Source organism: Leptodactylus fuscus, chromosome 3 (genome assembly GCF_031893055.1).
Source record: "Leptodactylus fuscus isolate aLepFus1 chromosome 3, aLepFus1.hap2, whole genome shotgun sequence".
NCBI classification, from domain to species: domain Eukaryota; kingdom Metazoa; phylum Chordata; class Amphibia; order Anura; family Leptodactylidae; genus Leptodactylus; species Leptodactylus fuscus.
Genome location: NC_134267.1, coordinates 119,669,806 through 119,694,331, shown reverse-complemented (window position 1 = coordinate 119,694,331; position 24,526 = coordinate 119,669,806). Strand labels below are relative to the sequence as shown.

The 24,526-nt window shown below is 41.3% G+C and overlaps 1 protein-coding gene across 1 annotated transcript in view; it reads right to left on the bottom strand.

Moving 5' to 3' along the window:
* Positions 1–16,603, bottom strand: part of LOC142197710 (gamma-aminobutyric acid receptor subunit rho-2-like) — an 82,026-nt gene extending 65,423 nt beyond the window's left edge. The window contains exons 1-2 of the mRNA XM_075268208.1: positions 16,279–16,603; positions 13,678–13,784 (exon numbers count right to left, since the gene is read on the bottom strand). Of these exons, the coding sequence (XP_075124309.1) occupies positions 13,678–13,784; positions 16,279–16,469 (298 nt within the window). The 5' untranslated portion in view covers positions 16,470–16,603. The remainder of the gene's footprint in view (positions 1–13,677; positions 13,785–16,278) is intronic.
* Between the last annotated feature and the right edge of the window lie 7,923 nt (positions 16,604–24,526).

Genomic DNA, 24,526 nt, shown 5'->3' with positions numbered 1-24,526 from the left:
CATTTCTTTCTGGCAACATATGACAGAGAAAACTATATAATAATTCAACAATAAAAACCACAAATATGCACACACCGTACAGTAGTAACAGTAGCTGTGTTTTTGTATGGTCTATAGAGCAAGGCACTTGATCTCAACCAGTTAACACTCAATGACAGTGTTACTAAGCAGACTCTGAGAACTGGCCAATCGCCTTTGATTCTCATTCTAAAATGACTTTCCCTACTGGCCACTCTATACTTGTATAATCCAGCTCTCCTAATACATATTTGCTCTTACCCCTATTAGGTTACAACACTTTAAACTACTATTTTAGATTAATGATATTCTTAAAATTTCAATCTTTATGACGTTCTACATCACCATGTTCTATGTAGTATATATTTACTTACAATATGAATTAAATACACAGTAACTATTGTATGAGATATACATGTGTGGCAGGATGGGTTGCAGAATGTGGCCAGTACAATAGCATTACTCACTCTTTTATAAGAAGTAAAATAACTTAGTATTAAGATTTTAACAGGGAATTCCAGCATAATATAACATGTGAGGGGATTCAGAGCAGAGAAGGGTTAAGCAGCTGTTGATCGCTCTCACAAAGATGCCCTGCTGTTTTTTGTTCAACTAATCCTTATGATCATTAGGAAGCTTCTCTAGTTAATCCTTATGCCCTGCAAAGACACCCACACATGTTGGACGGTTCCAGATGTTTATTGCACACGTGAACCATCAAAGTCATCTAAAAGGATCTGGCTAGAGACTCCTGTGATACTTCTTCAGCTAGTCATAAGCAATCCTGTGGAATATTGGTTATGGTTTTTATTGTTGCATTCATTTTATTGCATTTCTAACAGAATTGATAGTTTGAGCCACTGAGTGCAAAATGCAGTTATCTCCAAAACCAGCAATGCTGATTCAATATGACTCAAGCAAATAACAGCTACTTTGTGTCTGTTAATAACCTACAATACAAATAATGCAATGAGTGTAGAAATAACATTGACCTTTTAACCGTGTATTGGTGAGACACCCGCAATCCCACAATTCTCAAATGGGGCTATAGTGCTAGGTAACTGCTGCAGTTTTTTTGTTTTTTTTTACAATTTTCCCCTGCACCATTGAGATCCTAGTCATTTACTGACCATGAAACTAAAAAACAAATCTTAATTTAATGTCCTCTGGATCATATCATACTCTTATGACCCATCCTAGTGAGATTCCATAACGTATTAAGATGTTAGGAATATACAAAATGCCCATAAAGGGTTTAAAGAACAGGCATAGAGATCATGTAGAGCTGCAGTAAAAAGCACCTACAGTAAAAAGTTCTGCTTGTTAATAAGCATTATAGTAACAATGCATGTTACGCCAGTTTTTATATTCTTCTGATTCATTATATTGTTTGAAAGACCATTCCCTCAACAGTATTAATTGTTTACAGTGTCTTTCCTTATCCTGCTTTCACCCACCACTTTCACCACTTGGGGCACATGCAGTTTTATATACCGCTAGAAATCGGCTTTCATATTTTGTGGCCCCAGTGGAGAGTTATCGGTGCCGATACCGTAGCTCTTCACCATCACAAGGGCGTTTCTGACAGTCAGGAACCCCTTCTTCACCGCAGCGCCTATAGCACTGTACTGTGAGAGTGGTGAGGAACGCCCCCCTCCTCTCCTGATAGTGCTCCATAGACGAGTACGGGGAAGGGGGTTATTCCTCACAGCTCTCACTGTCGGCTTTCTAGAGGTATATAAAACCGCATGTGCCCCAAGTGGTGAAAGGTCCTATTTAAGTCACATCATCACAATGTGACCACTCTTTAGCTAGCCTGCCCACTAGTTGCCCTTCCTAACTTCCTACACACACATACAGACCTCATCATACTTACCTATCTTCCTGTTTAGATCTTCTGCATGCCGGCACTCCGATTCTATTGCATGGGCTGTCGGCAGACATCAAGAAGAGGACGAGTCAGTTGCCTGTGCAATAGAGCCGCAGTGCCAGCACTCCAGCTCTATTGTGCAGACGTGGGAGACTGTCAGACATCAAGAAAAACATATGCTATCCACACAGAGCAAGTGACGTACCATGCTCAAAAGGTTTGGGCAGGAAGACAGGTTAGTATTAGTGACGTTCCGTTTACAGAAATGGGTAAAATGGAACGTCACCATACAATCGGAAAATGTGCCTGGGGTGGTCTAAGTAAGTATAAATTTATGGTAACCTAAGTCATTTAAAAGGTAGGCAGAAATATTATTTTATCCCAGAAAACCCCTTTAACTTTCCCATGCTGGAAGCATCAGTTGTCAAACCTTCCAAGACCTTTGGCGACATCATCCTCACAGTCTAAGGGCCTGGCGAGTATACAGTATTATGAGCTAGGCAGTGTTTTGTGGAACATTGAAATAGAGATGGAGATAGTTACTAGAGATGAGCGAACAGTGTTCTATCGAACACATGTTCGATCGGATATCAGGGTGTTCGCCATGTTCGAATCGAATCGAACACCACGTGGTAAAGTGCGCCAAAATTCGATTCCCCTCCCACCTTCCCTGGCGCCTTTTTTGCACCAATAACAGCGCAGGGGAGGTGGGACAGGAACTACGACACCGGGGGCATTGAAAAAAATTGGAAAAAGTCATTGGCTGCCGAAATCAGGTGACCTCCATTTTAGACGAATAGTGGATTTCAAATCCGGGTCATATGAGAATGTGAACTTTGTGACTATGAGACAGGGATAGCTGTACAGGCAGGGATAGCTAGGGATAAACTTTATTTAGGGGGGAATGTTATTAAAAATAACTTTTTGGGGCTCTATCGGGTGTGTAATTGTGATTTTTGTGAGATAAACTTTTTCCCATAGGGATGCATTGGCCAGCGCTGATTGGCCGAATTCCGTACTCTGGCCAATCAGTGCTGGCCAATGCATTCTATTAGCTTGATGAAGCAGAGTGTGCACAAGGGTTCAAGCGCACCCTCGGCTCTGATGTAGCAGAGCCGAGGCTGCACAAGGGTTCAAGCGCACCCTCGGCTCTGATGTAGGAGAGCCGAGGGTGCACTTGAACCCTTGTGCACCCTCAGCTCTGCTACATCAGAGCCGAGGGTGCGCTTGAACCCTTGTGCACACTCTGCTTCATCAAGCTAATAGAATGCATTGGCCAGCGCTGATTGGCCAATGTATTCTATTAGCCTGATGAAGTAGAGCTGAATGTGTGTGCTAAGCACACACATTCAGCTCTACTTCATCGGGCTAATAGAATGCATTGGCCAGCGCTGATTGGCCAGAGTACGGAACTCGACCAATCAGCGCTGGCTCTGCTGGAGGAGGCGGAGTCTAAGATCGCTCCACACCAGTCTCCATTCAGGTCCGACCTTAGACTCCGCCTCCTCCGGCAGAGCCAGCGCTGATTGGCCGAAGGCTGGCCAATGCATTCCTATGCGAATGCAGACTTAGCAGTGCTGAGTCAGTTTTGCTCAACTACACATCTGATGCACACTCGGCACTGCTACATCAGATGTAGCAATCTGATGTAGCAGAGCCGAGGGTGCACTAGAACCCCTGTGCAAACTCAGTTCACGCTAATAGAATGCATTGGCCAGCGCTGATTGGCCAATGCATTCTATTAGCCCGATGAAGTAGAGCTGAATGTGTGTGCTAAGCACACACATTCAGCACTGCTTCATCACGCCAATACAATGCATTAGCCAGTGCTGATTGGCCAGAGTACGGAATTCGGCCAATCAGCGCTGGCTCTGCTGGAGGAGGCGGAGTCTAAGGTCGGACCTGAATGGAGACTGGTGTGGAGCGATCTTAGACTCCGCCTCCTCCAGCAGAGCCAGCGCTGATTGGTCGAGTTCCGTACTCTGGCCAATCAGCGCTGGCCAATGCATTCTATTAGCCCGATGAAGTAGAGCTGAATGTGTGTGCTTAGCACACACATTCAGCTCTACTTCATCAGGCTAATAGAATACATTGGCCAATCAGCGCTGGCCAATGCATTCTATTAGCTTGATGAAGCAGAGTGTGCACAAGGGTTCAAGCGCACCCTCGGCTCTGATGTAGCAGAGCTGAGGGTGCACAAGGGTTCAAGTGCACCCTCGGCTCTCCTACATCAGAGCCGAGGGTGCGCTTGAACCCTTGTGCAGCCTCAGCTCTGCTACATCAGAGCCGAGGGTGCGCTTGAACCCTTGTGCACACTCTGCTTCATCAAGCTAATAGAATGCATTAGCCAGCGCTGATTGGCCAGAGTACGGAACTCGACCAATCAGCGCTGGCTCTGCTGGAGGAGGCGGAGTCTAAGATCGCTCCACACCAGTCTCCATTCAGGTCCGACCTTAGACTCCGCCTCCTCCAGCAGAGCCAGCGCTGATTGGCCGAATTCCGTACTCTGGCCAATCAGCACTGGCTAATGCATTGTATTGGCGTGATGAAGCAGTGCTGAATGTGTGTGCTTAGCACACACATTCAGCTCTACTTCATCGGGCTAATAGAATGCATTGGCCAATCAGCGCTGGCCAATGCATTCTATTAGCGTGAACTGAGTTTGCACAGGGGTTCTAGTGCACCCTCGGCTCTGCTACATCAGATTGCTACATCTGATGTAGCAGTGCCGAGTGTGCATCAGATGTGTAGTTGAGCAAAACTGACTCAGCACTGCTAAGTCTGCATTCGCATAGGAATGCATTGGCCAGCCTTCGGCCAATCAGCGCTGGCTCTGCCGGAGGAGGCGGAGTCTAAGGTCGGACCTGAATGGAGACTGGTGTGGAGCGATCTTAGACTCCGCCTCCTCCAGCAGAGCCAGCGCTGATTGGCCGAATTCCGTACTCTGGCCAATCAGCACTGGCTAATGCATTGTATTGGCGTGATGAAGCAGTGCTGAATGTGTGTGCTTAGCACACACATTCAGCTCTACTTCATCGGGCTAATAGAATGCATTGGCCAGCGCTGATTGGCCGAATTCCGTACTCTGGCCAATCAGCACTGGCTAATGCATTGTATTGGCGTGATGAAGCAGTGCTGAATGAGTGTGCTTAGCACACACATTCAGCTCTACTTCATCGGGCTAATAGAATGCATTGGCCAATCAGCGCTGGCCAATGCATTCTATTAGCGTGAACTGAGTTTGCACAGGGGTTCTAGTGCACCCTCGGCTCTGCTACATCAGATTGCTACATCTGATGTAGCAGTGCCGAGTGTGCATCAGATGTGTAGTTGAGCAAAACTGACTCAGCACTGCTAAGTCTGCATTCGCATAGGAATGCATTGGCCAGCCTTCGGCCAATCAGCGCTGGCTCTGCCGGAGGAGGCGGAGTCTAAGGTCGGACCTGAATGGAGACTGGTGTGGAGCTATCTTAGACTCCGCCTCCTCCAGCAGAGCCAGCGCTGATTGGTCGAGTTCCGTACTCTGGCCAATCAGCACTGGCCAATGCATTTCTATGGGGAAAAGTTAGCTTGCGAAAATCGCAAACTGACAGGGATTTCCATGAAATAAAGTGACTTTTATGCCCCCAGACATGCTTCCCCTGCTGTCCCAGTGTCATTCCAGGGTGTTGGTATCATTTCCTGGGGTGTCATAGTGGACTTGGTGACCCTCCAGACACGAATTTAGGTTTCCCCCTTAACGAGTTTATGTTCCCCATAGACTATAATGGGGTTCGAAACCCATTCGAACACTCGAACAGTGAGCGGCTGTTCGAATCGAATTTCGAACCTCGAACATTTTAGTGTTCGCTCATCTCTGATAGTTACTAGACATTGATGGCAGCAATAGCATGACTACTTCCATGACTACCTTGCATAGCTTACAAAAAAAAGTGTTGTTTTAAAGTTGTATTACCATCTCAAGGATCATGTTCAGACTTGAAGCTTAGGATAACTGAAGTGTTTTACCTAATATATTGCTTTATCCAATTTGCTTCATTTGTTAGAGACAACTGAATCTATATCCTCAGCGTTTACAGCTGGTTGTCTAGGTTACATAACTGCTAAATAATGCTAGAATAATGTCTAAGTCCCTGCTCTTTTTGCATATAGCTTTCAGTTTTGAGCCCTGATAAAAGCTAGATAAGTTTCTTAAGCAATCCTTCTGTTATCTGTGTACGTAAATCCAGAGATAACTGTGCCATGTGCTGCAAACATGAGCTCCGTGCAAGAATAAGCTGAAAACCAGGAAGTGGATGGGAGAGGAGACCACAGGGCAGCAGAAATCCTGAGATAAGAAAATCCCTTTAAGTAAAGCAATCACTTCTATGAGAGCTCTAAATATCTTGTAATAAATTTGCCAAATGTCCACATCACTAATACAAAAGTGTACTACTACATATACAGAAACAGTGTTCAATAAATTCCTATGAATATGGATATATTTTAATAATAATACATTTTATTTATATAGCGCCAACATATTCCACAGCACTATACAATTTGTAGTATTTAAGTACAGACAAAAAGATACATCACTTCACACAATGGGACTGAGTGCCCTGTTCGCAGGAGCTTACAATCTATGGGGTAGAGGGGGGTGACAAAAGAGGTAGCAGGGGCTGCATCGGAGGTAGCATTGCTTATACAATGGTCAGACAATTTTGTAATAGAGCTTACTGTCATTACATAAACATAAAACTGTATGAGCCGTCAGCAGTCATGTCCTTGCAGATAGTGCCTGGACATATAAAGTTAGTATGAAATGGCATCATATTGTGTGTGGTAAGGGGGAATATAATCACAGAATGGTACATTTTAGGTACGGTATGGAAGGGTTTACATTAGGCATTGTGATAGGCCTGTCTGTGAAAAGATATGTCTTGCGCTTGAAGCTGTAAAAATTGGGAGTTCATCTGATTGTCCGGAGTAGAGCATCCCAGAGAAGTGGTGCAGCTCGGGAGAAATAGTGTATACGAACGTGGGAGGTTCTGATAATAGAGGATGTAAGTCTTAAGTCATCAAGTGAACAGAGAGCACAGGTTGGGTGGTAGACGGAAATGTAGGGAGGTGCAGCATTATGGAGAGCCTTGTGGATGAGGGTCATAACTTTATATTTTATTCTATAATGAATAGGCAGTCAATGTAGTGACTGCCACACTGCTGTAGCGTCTAGACTGATAGATGAGTCAGGCCGCTGCATATTTTAATATCTTAATGTAAGGGAATTGCTAAGACAACAATTTCCAGAACTGTTAAACCCTGGAAGGGGCACAAAAGACAGTGAGCCTTAAGCTGAAGCCCCCCGCTTTCCCTTCCTATTGCCAGACCCTATCCTAGATAATAGGCGACAACCACGAGGACAGTCCCTCCCTGAATATGTGAAACACAAAACGCAGACAAGACGAACAACAACAACGGAAGGTCAGCTAGCCAGGGTTCGGTAACAGGAGAGCGATGTAGTGCCAAATCGGAGTCAAGAGAATAGTCAATGAGGAAAGCCAAAGGTCAAGTATAATAGTATAAGCAAAACAGGGACAGTAAGAGCAGGTATGCACACAGCAATAACAAGCACTGGTGTGAATGGGAACCAAGGCTAAATAGGGAGGAAGAACCCGCCCATGGAGTTCACAGAAAAGCAGCTGTCAATCACAGGGCAAGGCCAGATTAACCACTTAATGGACAGAGGCAACATAGGCAGAAGACGGGTGTGGTGCAAATGCAATCACAGAACTAGAGCCGAGTTCACACAGTGCGACCAAAAACTTTAATCCAAAAACCAAACTGCACCCGCCTCCTGCGCCGCAGCATGCGAGCAGAGGGTGGTGCAGTGACCCGAACAGGCAGAGATGTTACACTTAACCCTTTAATGCTCTGTGGTGTACTATTATGTTGCACTAAACTGTGTCTGTGAGATCACTGGTGGCCAATATTATACAGCTGACACCTGGCTTTCACTGCCAGAGTTGAAGATAACTCAACTTAAATTCTGTCCAATTAACCCTGTGAATGCTGTGATCAATACTGATCATGGCATCTAAGTGGCTAGCAGCATTAGACTGGGTTTCCTTGAGCCCATCACAGGAAATTAATTTTCTATATAATCTATGCAGCTCATGTCATGTCTTTTTAATTAGACTCACATAACTTATCATCCACATGGTCTAATATGGTATTTTTAAAGCCCTGTAAAATTAAAACACATTTGTCTATAATTTTAATAAATTTTAGTGTAGTATTATGTACAATTTTAGAGTGAAAAAGGGAAAGGAGCACCTTGTAAAAATTTGGAAACCCTTTTAAATTTGTGTGCTCAGATAACTTTGACCAAGGTCTCAGACCATAATTGTCCAGTTAGGGTTATGGCTTGTTCACTGTCATCATAAGGAAAGGCCAAGTGGTGCAAATTTTACAGCTTTATAAATACCCCCCCCTCTCTGATATTGTGCCAAAAAACAGCACCGTGGGTTCTTCTAAACAGTTGCCTAGCACTCTGAAATGGTGGAGGCCCACAAAGCAGGAGAAGGCTTATATGAAGATAGCAAATAATTTTCATGTTGCCCTTTCCTCAGCTCGAAATGTAATTAAGAAGTGGCAGTTACCAGAAACAGTGGAGGTCAAGATAAGGTCTGGAAAACCAAGAAAAATTTCAGTCAGCTGACCGTAGGATTGCCAGAGTGGCAAATCAGCCCCACTTTACTGCAAAAGACCTTCAGGAAGCTTTAGTATAATCTGGAGTTGTGGTACATTGTTCTACTGTTCAGCGATACCTGCACAAATATGGCCTTCATGGAAGAGTCATCAGAAGAAAAACTCTCCCGCATCCTCTCCTGAAGAAATTCAGTGTCAGAAGATTGCAAAAGAACATCTACACAAGCCTGATGCATTTAGAAAACAAGTCCTGTGGACCAATGAAGATAATATAGAATTTAATATTGGAAATTTTAGAGAATATTTGCAGTCCCAAACAACTAAATATGCAGGATCAAAGGTATGTTTGGAGAGAAAAGGGCACAGAATTTCAGGAAAAGAACATCTCTCCAACTATTAAGCATGGAGTGGATCAATTATGCTTTGGGATTGCGTTGCAGCCAATGGCACAGGGAACATTTCATGCATAGTGGGAAGAATGGATTCAATGAAATTTCAACAAATTCTTGAAGAAAACATGACTTCTAAAAATGGATAATGATCCTAAACACACGTCAAAAATCCATAATAGACTACCTAAAAAGGCGCAAACTGAAGGTTTTACCACGGCCCTCACATTCCCCTAATTTGAACATCATTGAAAATCTGTTGCTAGACCTCAAAAGAGCAGTGCATGCAAGATGACCCAGGCTCTTACAGAACTGGAAGACTTTTCCAAGGAAGAATGGATGGAAATCACTCAAACAAGAATTTAAAAACTCTTGGCTGGCTACAAAAAGCATTTACAAGCTGTGATACTTGCCAAAGTGGGTTCTACTAGGTACTAACCATTCAGGGTGCCCAAACTTTTGCATTGGGCCATTTTCATTTTTTGTTATTTTAAAAATGTATTTTTTTTTCTTTAAAAAATATATTGGGAATGTGTAATCATTAATGCTATGCCTTTTGAAGATCATTTTATCTTCAACTTGCTTAAATGTTCACAATAAGTCATTTTGACTGGGGTGTCCAATCTTTTGCATGTCACAGTAGGAATATGTGCCTTCATATTTTATCAGATAGAACAGGTTATTGGAATTATTGCAACCTAATCTGATGTCCCATTTCATAGCAGAATTGACAGATTTAAAAAAAAAAAAAAAAAAAGCAATGGCTAAAACAGATTGATAGATATTATTCATTTTGGGGTTTCCTTACCAAGCTACATTCATGATACTATGGATGGTCTTAATAAATTAGAGGACTGGCATCAGTATTAAGATTACAGCTTCCCATAAACCAGGAAGACCCTCAGATTAACCTAACTATACTATGGTTGATTAAACTTAGCACCCGTAACAATCATTATCAAGAATTCACTGTAGGGATGAGGTAGGGGGCCCTGGACAAAAGATTGCACCAGGGGCCACTGCACAAAAAAGTTAAAAAGTACTGTGAAACACATACACAATAGGTAACCCTGTGTCCAAAAATGCCCAGTCTACAAACTTCTAAAAATATTTTTCTCATTTGGTGAATGCCATAGTCAAGTGAAAAAAATCAAAAGTGTAGAACTGCCGTTTTATGGGTATTTTTTTTTTTTTTACTGTTTTGCCTCTGATATAAACTTGAAAAGTAATCAAAGCAATAGACACAATACCAACATGACAATGGTATAACTAAAAAGTACACCTGGCCCCGCTAAAAAGACACCCTATGCATCCCTGTACACAAAAATATAAAAAGTTACGGGTGTTGGAAAAACCCCCCACTTTTTGTAAATTTTGGATTTTTGTCAAGGGGTTAAAATGTACATAAAACTATATAAATTTGGTATCCTCAGAATCGTACCAAAACATACAAAGCAGAGGCAATGGTTATTAGGAAACTGACCGTGACAAATTCTTTATTTAGTTTGGAAAGCCACCATCCAGCCTTCCCAAGGAAAGCGATCCCCAGGGTTCAGTGTTTATGTATGTGCTGTAATTGTTCATCAAGTGAGGATTTTGATGGGGAGAAAAATACCAGGGACTTTCATGAAAGAATAATTGGCTGCTATGATGGTAGCTCTAGAGAAATTAATGAAATCCTTACAAAATACTGGGGGGATTCTGGATCAGGAGCTAAAGGGGGTTTTATCACCAAGACATATGTGGTCCTGTCATGAAGGGAGATTGGAGGAACTCCCCTTTAGGGTCCATTCACACAGAGTAAATGCGTGCTCATTTTGGCAAAATACACGTGTAAAAATAAGACTCCCATTGACTTCAATGAGATTTTTTTACACGTGTAAAAAAACCACATCAGAATGCACATCAATATACACGTGTAAAATGTCATTGAAGTAAATGGGAGTCTTATTTTTACACGTGTATTCTTTACACGTGTATTTTGCCAAAATGAGCGCGTTTACTCCTTCTTACCTTAACTTGGTGTTCTTTTTGTTTCAGATCAGTGAATATGGTCTGGGTAAATAACCTTCAGAATCCCCATATGAGTTCCCTGATGAAATCTTTATTGAAACATGTATGGACAGAAATGTTTAGGTAGGGTTCCTTTGATAAGTACTGCTATCTCAGTTTCATGGCTGGGCAGTAAGGAACACCCCCTCTGACAATACAGAGCTATGGATAGTACTGTCAGGAGGGATGTTCCTCAGAGCTCGGTTAGACTCTCAGAAACACCCCTCTGACAGTGAAGAGATATTGGTAATTGCACTGTTATCTCATGTCCTGGGGCAGATAACAGATAAGCTGACAGCGTGCTGAATTCAGCGCAGTGTCAGCTTTCTAGTGGTATATAAAACCGTGTGTGCCCGAGGACATGAAAGGTCCTCTATAAACTGCGAAAAAAATAAAAAAAAAATCTGAGAAATTGCTACAATATTAGGAGTGGCAAAATCTAGAGTTTGGTACATACTGAGAAAGAAGGCCCTGGTGAAATGAAGAATACAAAAAGACCTGGATGCCTACAGAAGACAATAGTGGTGGATGATCACAAAACAATTTCCATGGTGAAGAGAAACCCCTTCACAACAGCCAACCAAGTGAACAACACTCTCCAGGATGTAAGCGTATCAATATCCAAATCTACCATAAAGGGAAGACTGCATGAAAGTAAATACAAAGGGTTCATTGCACAGTGCAAGTCACTCATAAACATCAAGAATAAAAAGGCTAGCTTGGACTTTGCTAAAAAAAAAAAAAAAAAAAAAAAAAAAAAAAAACATCTGAAAAAGTCAGCACAGTTCTGGAAGATCATTCTTCGGACAGATGAAACCAAGATCAACCTCTAAAAGAATAATGGAAAGAAAAAAGTATGGCGAAGGCATGGTACAACTCATGTGATATGCGCGAGCTGACTTTTTCCCATAGGAATGCATTGACCAGCGTTGATTGGCCGAATGCCATACAGAGTACAGCATTGGGCCAATCAACACTGGTTCTGCTGGAGACCAAACCCCCTTTTTCTTTCACTGTTTCGCCTCTGATTTAAATAAAAGGTGATCTAAGCAATAGACATTCCCCAAAATGGTATATCTACGGTAAATCTGGCCATGTCATATTGTCCGTACAAAAAAACGGTTATCCAGGTGGAGAGGCCGTATATGGACACCGGCGGTTTGCTTTACAACCCATTCAAATGAATGGGTTGTAAAGCAGACCGCTGGCAAGCCGCCGCCTGTCCAGTTTCTCCGAGGTTTAGGACAGAAATCCCAGGGCGAACAGCGGCGGCAGTATGAACCTCCTTTACATAAAAGATGGTTCGGGACCAGAGATGATCGAATAGTATTTGAAACTATAGTTTCTCGCTTCATAGGAATGAATGGAAGCGGCCGAACACCAAGAGGTTAAGCGCCGGCGTCAGCCGCTTCCATTCATTCCTATGGAGCGAGGTATTCGGTACTATAGTTTCGAATACTATTCACTCATCTCTATTCGGAACTGGAAAGCAAATTAAAAAAGCATTAAAGAGTATGCCAAGGGGTAAGTATGCATTAAAAAGAGGTACCCAACAGAAGAGGGGTAGTCTTATACGGTGAGTATATCCCAAACTCTATATTTTAACTGGAAAAGTTGGGGGTCGTCTTATACGCCCAGTCATCTTATACACCAGAAAATACGGTAAATACTTTTGACCAGGGCAAAGTGGCTTGCTGGTTTTCCTTCTGGCCCTCAGCGCCTCTGTCACCTGCTGCCCAGCCCTTCTCCCCTCGCTATGTCCTTGGTTAAAGGGATTCTATCATTAGAATCCTGTTTTAAGCTAAACCCACATCAGAATTCTTCCCCTACCTTTAGAAGTCTTCTCCGCACCGATGTTCCTTAGGTATCCTGGTTTTCGTCCATATGCTAATTAGTTTTCTCGCAGCACTGGGGGCGGACCCCAGTGCTCAAACAGCACTGGGGATGTCCCCAGTGCTGCAAGAAAAGTATTCAGCGCCTCTTCTTTCTATTCAGCCACAGGAAAATGTCCGACTGCACATGTCTTTCAACCATTTTCCTGTGGCCTCTCCCGTTCGGCCACAGGAAAATGGCGATGGACATGCACAGTCAGTGCTTTTTGAAGATGCGTGACTGGACAAGAAAGAAGAGGCGGAGGTGGTGAACAAGGAGAAAGCTTTGCTGGATAGTTTTCTCGCAGCATGTGGACGAAAACTGGGATATCTAAGGAATGGCAATGTGGAGAAGACATATAAAGGTAGGGAAGAGGCTAGTCCTACATGGGTTTAGATTAAGGCTCAAGCCCCAGGTTGCGGAAACGCAGCTTTTTTGTTGCAGATTTTGTTGCGGTTTTTTGAGCCAAAGTCAGGAGTGGCTACAAAAGGAATGGGAAATATACAGGAAGTTCTTATACTTATCCCTTCTGCTCAATCCACTGCTGGCTTAGGCTCAAAAAATCGTAACAAAATCTGCAACAAAAAAAAGCTGCATTTCTGCAACGTGGGGCTTCAGCCTAAAATGGGATTCTAATGATAGAATCCCTAAGCTTGCCAACAACTCTCCAGCATTGTAATGTACTTTCATCATATATTGTGAACTGTTACATTTCACAAACGTCATCCTTTTTCCGAAGTCCTTTTTACTATACTATAAATATAAAATATATCCATTAGTACTCACCTCCAAATGCAGGCCTCATAGTAAAATCATGCTCATCGACTCTGATCAGTTGATCATTTTTATGTCTTCGAAGTTTAGTGATGTCATGATTCTTTTTATATACATGGCTGGAAAATAAAAATGCTTTATTTAGTTTTCAAAGATGACCTTACTTGTTAGAAAGAAGTAGTATATTACAGTTGTATGCAAAAGTTTTAGGCAGGTATGGGAAAATGCTACAAAGTAAGAAGGCTTAAAGAAATAGAAGTGTTAATAGTTTATAGAATAACTGTGTGCAAGTGTAGCTGGAAGAATTGATGTTGTTAGCAATGGCTGATTACACAAAATATTGATTTTATTTATACTTCTCTCTTGTTCATTCACTTCACTTTTTATTGGCAAAAATAAACTGATTTTTAAGGCATTCTTATTTTGTGGCTTTTAGTCCATGTTGGTCTAAAAATTTTGCACAGTATTGTACCTTGTGACTGGATTAAATGACATTTCTGCCAATTTAATTTTAATGGTCACCTAAAGGACACAATATTTCAACATACATTGGTCATGCTAACGTAATCCAGATCCAGGACGATGAAAAGACACTGCTGATCTGCTTTTCATGCAATTGGCTGCATCAGCATGGGAATTTCACTGATGATACAACTTTATTACTAAAATCCATGCATGAGTGGCCATTTAGAAGCGCCTCTCTGCACTATAATATAGTACTACATGTTCTGTACTGCTCTTGTCATGTACTAGTATGAACAGCCTTTTGGACATCAGGTGAGGGAAAAGACTATTGGATCTTTCTATAACAATATGTACTATAGAGGACCATGAAGAAGCTCCTGTCCTCAGCGTAGAGAGTGATTTACAGATTTTAGCAGCTATTGTATTTGTCTCTTCAACGTTTTGTCATTTTGGGATGGCATAGTGGAGACTTCAGAGCCAGTTACAAGTTTTCCATAGTTAGATGTTAACTCAGTGGTTAGCACTGCATGTAGCGCTGGAGTCCTGGGTTCAAATCCTGCCAAGGCCAACACCTGCAAGCAGTTTGTATGTTCTCCCCATGTTTGTGTGGGTTTCCTCCAGGTACTCCAGTTTCCTCCCACACTCCAAAGACATATTGATAGGGAATGTAAATTGTGAGCCCTATATGGGACAGTGACTGACATTGTCTGTAAAGCGCTGCGGAATATGATGGCGCTATACAAATAAGCATAATAAATAAATTACAATTATAGTTCCAGAACAAATTAATATTATTACTTGAGGATCCATTCTCATTTCAAACCAACTGTAAAAAGTCTGTTTAGTTTTAGCTTAGTCTTCACCTTAACGTTTCCAGTTTCAGCTAAAGAAGGCGATACTTCTTGTATGGTCAGCAGTGGCCTATTCTACAGTGGGACCTTCATACATAAAAAGCACGTTTGAAAGTCTTTATGTGCTTTCACAATGTTAGTTAAACTGCAGAGAATGAAAAACTTGGCTTGCTACAAGGCATTAGGGAAGCTTTAAATTATTCCTAGATGTTGCTCTTAATGAACTTTCAACTCTAACAAATCCCTACTTCAGACGTCAGGCTAAGTATAACATGATTGTTGGGGATGCGCACTAAAGCATCCTTAGGGAAGGAAAGGCAAATGTTACTTTTTCAGGCTAATATATTGCATAATCCGGTTGTGCATCCATAGATCAGTTTTATCAAATAATCTAAGGGGGTACTTTTAATATAATGCCACATAGAGATCCCTAACAGACTGTGTGAATGTAAAAAGATTTAGTCTCTGAAATAACATGGGGTAGACTGAGAACAAGATATATATATATATATATATATATATATATATATATATATATATATATATATATATATATATAATTCAGTAATCCATGATATTATGAAATCATTATACGAATGTCTGCTCCAACATATTCTATCAGATTATATGTAATTAACATATAATGTTGTTACACTCAAAATACAGTATTTCATGCATTACTTATGTGTCTAAGTGTTACTGACTAACCGTGTGATATTACCCTGTAATCCCCAAAACAGTATTTTCAATACAATAAATATCAATGACATGTTGTGATATAAGTCATCTGTTTAGCTCACAATACAGCACACTAGTATCAGTAGATATACATTTCCTATTATTCTGATAATGAAGTAAATTAGAAGTTAACTCTTAAGTACTATCATGGTGTTTGTCATACACCACTATCATACACATATCATTATAATAGTCACCATGATAGTACTTAAGGGTTAATATTATTGGATCGCAGTTTTCGGATCACCATGAATTTAGTCCAGTGCATATAGACAATCTCTACAATTTTCTGGCTAAACTATTCCAATCTGCAGTCAATATTCACAAGCGTAGTGTTTAATCCTCATGAAATATAATATATACTCACAAGATGCTTTACTTATTTTTGCATCATGGTAAAGTCACTCTCCAAATTACTGTAATTGATAGTTTTTTGTGCGTTCATATGATAAGCCATATCTGTGTAAATACTGTAATGCAAAGACTATGGACATCTAGCACAGCTACAGCATGAAACAATCTCCTAGATGACAGTGTGTTCACTTTTAGGGATTCTTACCCGGTTTGCTTTTGCACTTCCATCTGATTTGTCCATCTTCTCCTCCTGTGCTTTCTGCTTTCTGTGAGAAGGATGAGGCAGAAGATCAGCAGAAGGAGTTTAAAGGAATGAGACATTTTCAGAAGAGTGGCTAGAAAATGATCTGCTCTGTAGTTTCTCCCAGCAGTGGCAATGCCTACTGGTGCACACATTGAGTCAGCTGTTTGTCCCAGGCAACATACTTGCAGGACAGATCAGTGTGCAGACTGTGCTTCTGACTCCTATGATGTACTACTGAGATCACTGACTTTCCTTAAATGAATGACATGCCCTGGCCATATCTGAGGACTAGTAGAACTTGGCTGTGCTTTACTACATATCCCCTGGGGTCCTAAACCAGAGATTTTACTAAATCCCTTACATAATAGGCATGTGGTTCACAATGCAATCATGGACACACTGCATGATTCATCCCAGCACTAATCTGGGTTAGATTTCCATGATAAACCACAGAATCTTTATAAGAATTTTGAAATATGCCTTTGAGATGTGTATTTTGTCTTGTTTTAGCTAATTCTGTGGTCATCTAAAGATTTACAAAGACAGAATGTACTGTATACTGTATATGTTACTGTGTATGTTACACACAGGAAAGAACAGGACAGCAAACTAGGGACCAGTAATGGCACCATACTCAAAGTAGAAACTATATTTTTATTATTTTCTCACTTTGTAAGATTTTCCTTGAACACTGCTAAACTATTTCTTTCTTTAACTGCTTAAGGAAAGTGCTGCTTTTGACCTTAAAGGGTCTGTCTAATGACTGTTAGACTGAAGATGATGCAGCCAATATACATTTGCCCCTCATCTGAGGTCTGAAACTCATCACTTGTTACTGCTCGAGGAAACTAAAGTTCCTGCAGAGAAAATTAACATACAGACCAGCTATCCAAATAAACAGAAAATCTACCCTTTGACAGTGACGGTGACCTGACATTTAAGGTCCAGATAATTCCATCAACCATCAATCACTTGTTATGGCTTGGGTTGTACCAGGCATGTGTTTGGAGTGATTTTTTGTTGTTATTGTTAAATTTTTTTAATGTGTGTACTGCATGTATTTAATTTTTGCTGTTATGTTTTTCATATTCATTTTATCTATTTGAACATAATACATTATGCAAGTCCCATTACGTGAACTTAAAATATTTTTAACTACCTTAGGTTAAGGTTCCACGGTGTGGTGTTTTTTGTTGCAGACTTTGCTGCATTTTTTTGAGCCAAAGTCAGGAGTGGATTTAACAGAAAGAAAGTGTCTAAATCCTTTCCACATTTTCTAATCCTTTTCAAGCTACTTTGGCTTTAAAAAAAAAAAAAAAAAAGCAGCAAAATCTGCAACAAAAAATGCAGCATTTCTGCAACATGGGGCCTTAGCTTTTATGCCAGGGCCCCATGGGACGTAAACACCGCGATTTGCCCACAGCGGAGACGCTGCGGGAAAAGTCGCGGTGCTGTACATTGCAGGCAAAGTGGATGGGATTCATGCAAATCCCATCCCCACTCTGCGGAGAAGATCGCAGTGCGGGCACGCTGCGATTTGCAAAGCCGTTGCGGCTTTGCAAATCGCAGCATGTCAATTATATCTACGGAAACACCAGCGGCTTTCCTGTAGATATAATGTTAAGAGAAAGTCTGCAGAGGAAAACTCTGTGAACTTTCTCTTAAAAGCGCTGCGGAAAGAACCGCAATGCGTTCACGCCGCGGTTCTTTCCGCAGCACTGTAGCGCTGCGATTTCGGCCCGTGGGGCCTTAGCCTAAAGAGGTTGTCCAGGATTTAAAAAAATCCTGGAGGAGCGGAATAACAGCATCGCTTCTGCCGCTGCTGGCTTCATGCAGGGCAGAAGCATAGCGATGTTGCTGGCATCTGTGCCGGCGTCTACACTCCCCGGCATCCGCCTCTCTATTACAGCGGATGCCGGGTTTGTATTCACATATGCAAAGCTAAGCGGCGAGATGGCCCTGCATGCACACTCATTGACCAGTCTAGCCTTCACAATGCGAATACAGACCCGACATCCGCTGTAATAGAGAGAGGCGGATGTCGGGTCTATATTCGCATTGTGAAGGCTAGACTGGTCTATGAGCGCGCATGCAGGGCCAGTGGCAATCTCGCCGCTTGGCTTTACATATGTGACCCCGCCCACCAATGACGCAACAAAGCTGGGAGACAGAAGATTTCACAGGAACGAAGACTGGTGAGTATGCGACGTGGGACAACCCCTTTAATTTAGCCCTAGAATTTACAAATTCACAAGGGGCTAAAGGAGAAAATGCATCCCATAATCTGTTATGCAATTTCTCCCTAGCATGGAATTATAAACGGATATATGGGCACACAGAAAGATGCAGAATTGAAGGATCGCTATTGGGATTTTGGAGGACAAATTTTACTGGAATCATTTTTAGGTGCCATGCTGCATTTGCAGAGCCCATGAGCTACCAGAACAGTACAATAAGTGATCCCCAAGACGTGGTCGTATTTTGGAAACAAAACACCTTAAACTGTTCCAAAACTGTTGCAGTTATGGAAATCATCAATGTCAATTCTATCTAACTTAGCTTAAGTAAAGAGCATTACTTCCTGTAGGGTGGACCCAGGAATATTAATACAGGGAGTCTAATCAAGTGTTGGGAACAAAGAACTTAGAAATGGGGTGGGGTAATTTGTGAGTGTGGCAACTCATGAAAAAAAAAATAAAAAATCTGCCCATTTCTATCAGACAAGCCAAAACATATCACATGTAGTTCATATATAATACAAGACTCATTCCCAGTACTAATATAGACCACCACCACCTTCCTGTTCAATTCAGATAGCCTTCAATGGAGACGAAAAATTTGGGGCTCTGACAACTCATCTTTGAGAAAATGAAACAGACACACTCAACCTTATAGATTATTGGGATGTTTGCATTGGGTCACACACATAATGGTGTATTACACCAGGTCTTGCTGTTTACACTTTACATAATACTAAGGAGGACACCACATATAATGGCAAGGGATAATACTATGCATGATAAGACATGCCTCTGCATATAAGGAGGACACGGTATATAACAGGGGTCAGCAAAGTCAATTTTTTTTTTCCCTCAAAGTCAAGTCAAAGATGAAGCAGTCATTGCGCCATGAAATAATTGTAAGGTTGTTGACCCTTACATGAAATTATATGTAACTAGCAGAAGGACCCAGCTTTGCACAGGTATATTTAATTTATTGTTTCTGTAGTGGCCCCATAACAATAGGTTGGTTGTTATGAAAACCTGGTGTAAAGCTGTGTGTATGTGAAAATTGAAGAACCTGCAAATTTCCATTGGTCCATAAGCATCATGTGATAATGTGTATCTCAGTTTGGATATCAGTGAAAAACCTGCGATCAGTTGTTATGGCAACCTGGAGTAAAGCTGTGTATGTTTATTGTATTGTATTTTATTGTATTGTATTTTATTTCATTTTTAAAGAATACCTACACTTGAAAAATGGTCTTTAACGACCCGAAACGCGTTGTGTGCATTGTTCAATAAAGCATTTTCAGTTACTTTCAGATGAGCTCTGTCCTTTGTTGAATCTTCTGAGGAGACTGGTCCATATTGTTCCATTTTCAAGATTAATGCGGGCTCTTATTCATATGCAAAATGTCAACATATTCAAATGACATATAGTCACAAAACCATACCACTAAACAAGGAGCGGTCACCATACATATTACTGATACTGAATAGAACACATCAAGAACCACACTACTAATAATACAACACTACATAAGAGCCAGATAATACCTCCAGAACATGAACACATAATACTACCACATAATGACTGAACAATAGCATGATACTGGGCAAAAAAGAAACCCTGTACCAATTCCAAGACCAGAATCAAATCCATACAATGACCATATGCCAGTTTTACACATATTTTGCAGATCATGCAAATTAATAATATAGCGTAGTTAGAACCAGTGACTTACTGGTGACATCTGATTCTAGTTGTTCAGTTTCCTACTTCTTCTTAATCCAACACTCAGGCATATTTGGCTCCTGGTTTTTCCCTGCACACCCGACGCCTAGGTCCCCTTGTACAAAAATGTAGTATCCTAAGTGCTCCACATGCCCTCTCTTAAGCCTCACACAGAAATTGTATCCATATTTGTGACCACTGCTACCTCATGTGCATCACTCTACCACTCTATGCATGCCCCCTTATGAGCCAAATTAATCCATAATTCCCACTATCACTCCCAATTTATTATGAATGTCCCCTTGTGCTCCCACCCACTGAAAGTGCTCCCTCAAATGCAACGATTTTCAAATGGTGCTCCCCCTTTATGTGTCCCTTCTGTTATGTGTTCCTTCTCTATAATAGTGCCCCCATGTGCCACTTAATAACTATAAAAATTACCTTTTGTGCTACTCTGGGGGAAAAAAATCATATACTCACGTAAATGCATTCCCACAGGAAGTCCTCTTTTTTCTCTGACCAGCGTAACAGGGTACAGTGACAAGAGATCATTAACTGACCCATGCTGCTTTATGCTGTGATGCTAATCTGATGTCACCAGCATCTCTCCAGTTCATAAATGGTGGGACAGGGAACTAGTGTCTCTCTGTTCAATCACAGTTTTAATGACTGTCAGTCCGACACTCGTGTGAGTTTGCAAGTACTGATGCTGACCCAGAATTCCTACGCTGCCTGCTTTTGACAGTAGTACAGTGTTCCAGGGCCAAAAAAAATCTTCCACTGTTCTGTCAGGGGCCCGACTGATTGGATTCCCACCTTTAGTGCACCTTCAGTTGCCTTCAGCTCCTCCCCCTTGGCAATGTCAGGATTAACTGACACTGGGAGGATCAAATCAACTGCCCAGGGGAACGGGCTGTATGCAGGATGGGCATGTTTAGTGATGCTGCAGCAGTGCACAGTAATAAAAGAAAACTCTGCCTGTGCTCCATTATCACTTGAATAAAGAATAAAAGTGCTTTTTCCTCACATCTCTGGGACCCTGAAACATAAGAAAGGTATGGTTTTTATTCTGCTAACAACATTTACAACAGTTTAAAGTATCTTGAGTCTGTGAAAGACTCCCTTTAAGCCAACTAGTAAGTGATGTTAACTTAGGGCCCTATTACAACACAGAACAGCTTAATAAGTGGAGAAATAAATAATCTCCCTATTGAAATATACTGCAAATACTCTTATATTTACAGGTACTATTAATTTCTGAAAGTTATTTATAACAGGATATATACTTCAAGAGTAAGGCTCTACATTGCGGAAAAGCTGCTTTTTGTGTTGCAGATTGTGTTGTGTTTTTTTTGGAGCCAAAGCCAGGAGTTTAGCAGAAGAGAGAAGTATCCCTATCCTTTCCCTACACTTCTAATACTCTTTCCCTGAACTTCAATTGTGCAAAATATCAGTTTTCAAGTGTTTTCTACCACTTTCCCTAACGCCTGCTGACGTCTCTCCCTCACTTACACTGGAAAATGCCTGAATCCAACATGCCGGAGGGTATTTATAGGGTTGTGATATCATAGGGCTGGCTGGATGTTTATTGGCTGTATGCATGGCATTGTGGGTGATTCTGCATTCCCAGAGTTCCTTGCCTCATGTCCTAACATGTGCAGCAGCAATTTTAGGAAAAAATGTGATTCGTTACCAGGAAGCATGAGAAAATCCAGATTCGATCAGCTTCAATTCACTCATCTCTAGTCACAAGCTTTGTTTTTCACCTTGCTCACCATATTGTGCAAAAACATCTATGTTTTCTGGTGTGAGTTATAATTGAAATCTATACTAGTTCCTAACTGGTGTGGATCTCCTTTCATTCACTAAAGGGACCTAAAAAGCAGCAGGGGACCAACCCATGCAGGTAGTTACGCCCCTGTACCTTTAATAAAACTAGATGAGTCTCCTTCTCTAGACAACCTGTTTTCTCTAATATTCTGTACTGCAGAGTATATGTATAAACATCAAAATGCCAAAAACCAAGTATTAATAAAAATATCAAAGATATAATAAACAATGGTGTGAATTAAAATTTCAAATAAATAAAAAGTTTGCTTGATGGTAGTAGACAGAAGCTATAATACTGCCATAAATGGCACGTGATTATGTATATTTGCCTATCATGCTCACTGAATGCTTTCACACTTTTGGTTTTAAGCACTGAAAACTGGGGATTAACCAACTGTTCAGATGAACTGCAAATAATCCAAAATGGGTCACTCAAATCAGCATCACATTTTATGCAAGCAAGCAAAGTAGTCTATGATTTTTATTTTTTTTTTAGACCTTCCACTTTTATTTCTGAATGAAAACTGCCATCTACTGGTATAAACGATAACAGAACAAATATACAGTATTCGAAAAGAACAGTTATTCTAATTAGTTTAGTATTTATTCAACATGGGAAATCAAAATTTATTCTCCATAACATTCTTCTAGAATGCACAAAGAATAATCAATGTTTTATTGCATTGATCAATGTGAAGTCTCTGTTTATACATGCTGCAGTTTTTAACCACTTTGTGTCGCAGCCATTTCTTGATTTTCAATTTTCTTTTTCTAACTCTCTCCCTTGATTCACTATAAATAGTCAGGTAAAGTTTTAACGTGCCCTAATAAGGATTATAGTATTACAGATAGAAGAGTGTATCCATCTAAACAGGACGTTTTCCCCATAAAATCAAAATTTTATTAGTTTATTTAAAAATTTCCCAAAACATAACAAAAAAACAACCCCACAAGATGAGCTAAAACTATAGCTGAAAACACCAATCGTACCCCTATTGAGGGGACCAGATAGTGTATAAGATTCACTGGTATCTCTTTGCCCCTATAAGACACCACTTCTCTAAATCCTCACTTCATACAATATGAAGCTAATTCAAAAAGGTAGATGGTGATCTAAAAACAACTACATTGTCTCGTCATTTGTTGTCTGAATTCTGCCCGATGGCTATGTTCTTAATATAAGAGTTAAAGTCCGGTATAGCAACCAGGTCCTATCCAGTGTAATATTAACCAATTAACTATTGACCAAATAACTATTATTAGCAATTGTTGCTGAAACAAGCTATGCCGACTACTAACGTGTTTCATTTCCTCCGTTATATACACCAAGGCATCTCATCAGAGGTAGAATTCAAGGTGAAGCTAGCTCAATCTGTTAACTGAGTATATCTACAGTATCTAACTTCGCTGCGTGGCAGTACGGAACACAGAGTTTTTCTTATTCCATCCCCCGTTTTCCCTTTTGATACTGATCAATAGCCATTCTTTTTTCAGCTTTCCTACATATAGAGCAGAGTTTTGGTTTTCTCTCCTAACCCCAGCTCTCCGCCAGCATTAATGTGTAGCCATGCGTGTCCGCTGAGGAGGCGGTCTATTTAAAGTCAGAAGGCACACCCTCCTACAGTAGTCATGGCCAATCACAGACAGTCAGCGAGACCAACCTCTATGCTGATGTAAGGATGCCCCTCTACACATGCGTCGACCTTTCTCCAATCGGGGGCAGGGAATCCTCACACTCCCCCCTAAAACCCGACTACCGGCCGGGATGTGTAGAAGAACAGTATAACACGGTGATCGAAAACAGGTAAGTATGTAATCGCTGTACTATGGATGATTAGTAGGGTTGAGCCGATCTTGACTTTTCAGGATCGATTTTGAAATCCGATTTCCGATCATTTTTCATTCGAACCCAATCTCGATCCCAATTCCGATCCCAATGCAAGTCAATGGGATTTTTTTTTACTAATCGGAGACCGGATTTTAAAAACAATCCTATTTACTATACAGCATGGAATCTAACAATTGAACGCTTTAATTGTTAGAATCCACGCTGTGTAGTGATTTTTTTTAATCCTACTTAGTCCCCCCTGGTGTCCACTTACCTGCAGAGATGGCTCGTCGGGTGCCCGGTGTTCTCGTTCTTATTCGCCTCGCTGCCCTCGACTCCCAGGTTAGGAGAGTGTGGGCGGGTTAGGAGAGTGTGGGCAGGTACTGGGAGAGGAGACGTCACGTCTCCCCGCCTTGTACCCGCCCACTCTCTCCTAAGCCACAAGCCCCACCTTCTTCCTAGCTCTTTAACACTAACCTGAGAGGCGGGGGCAGCGAGGCGAAGAAGAATGAGAACACCAGGCACCGGACCAGCCATTTCTGCAGGTAAGTAGCTACTAGAGATGTTAGCTAGTCTCCCATTAGAATGAATGGA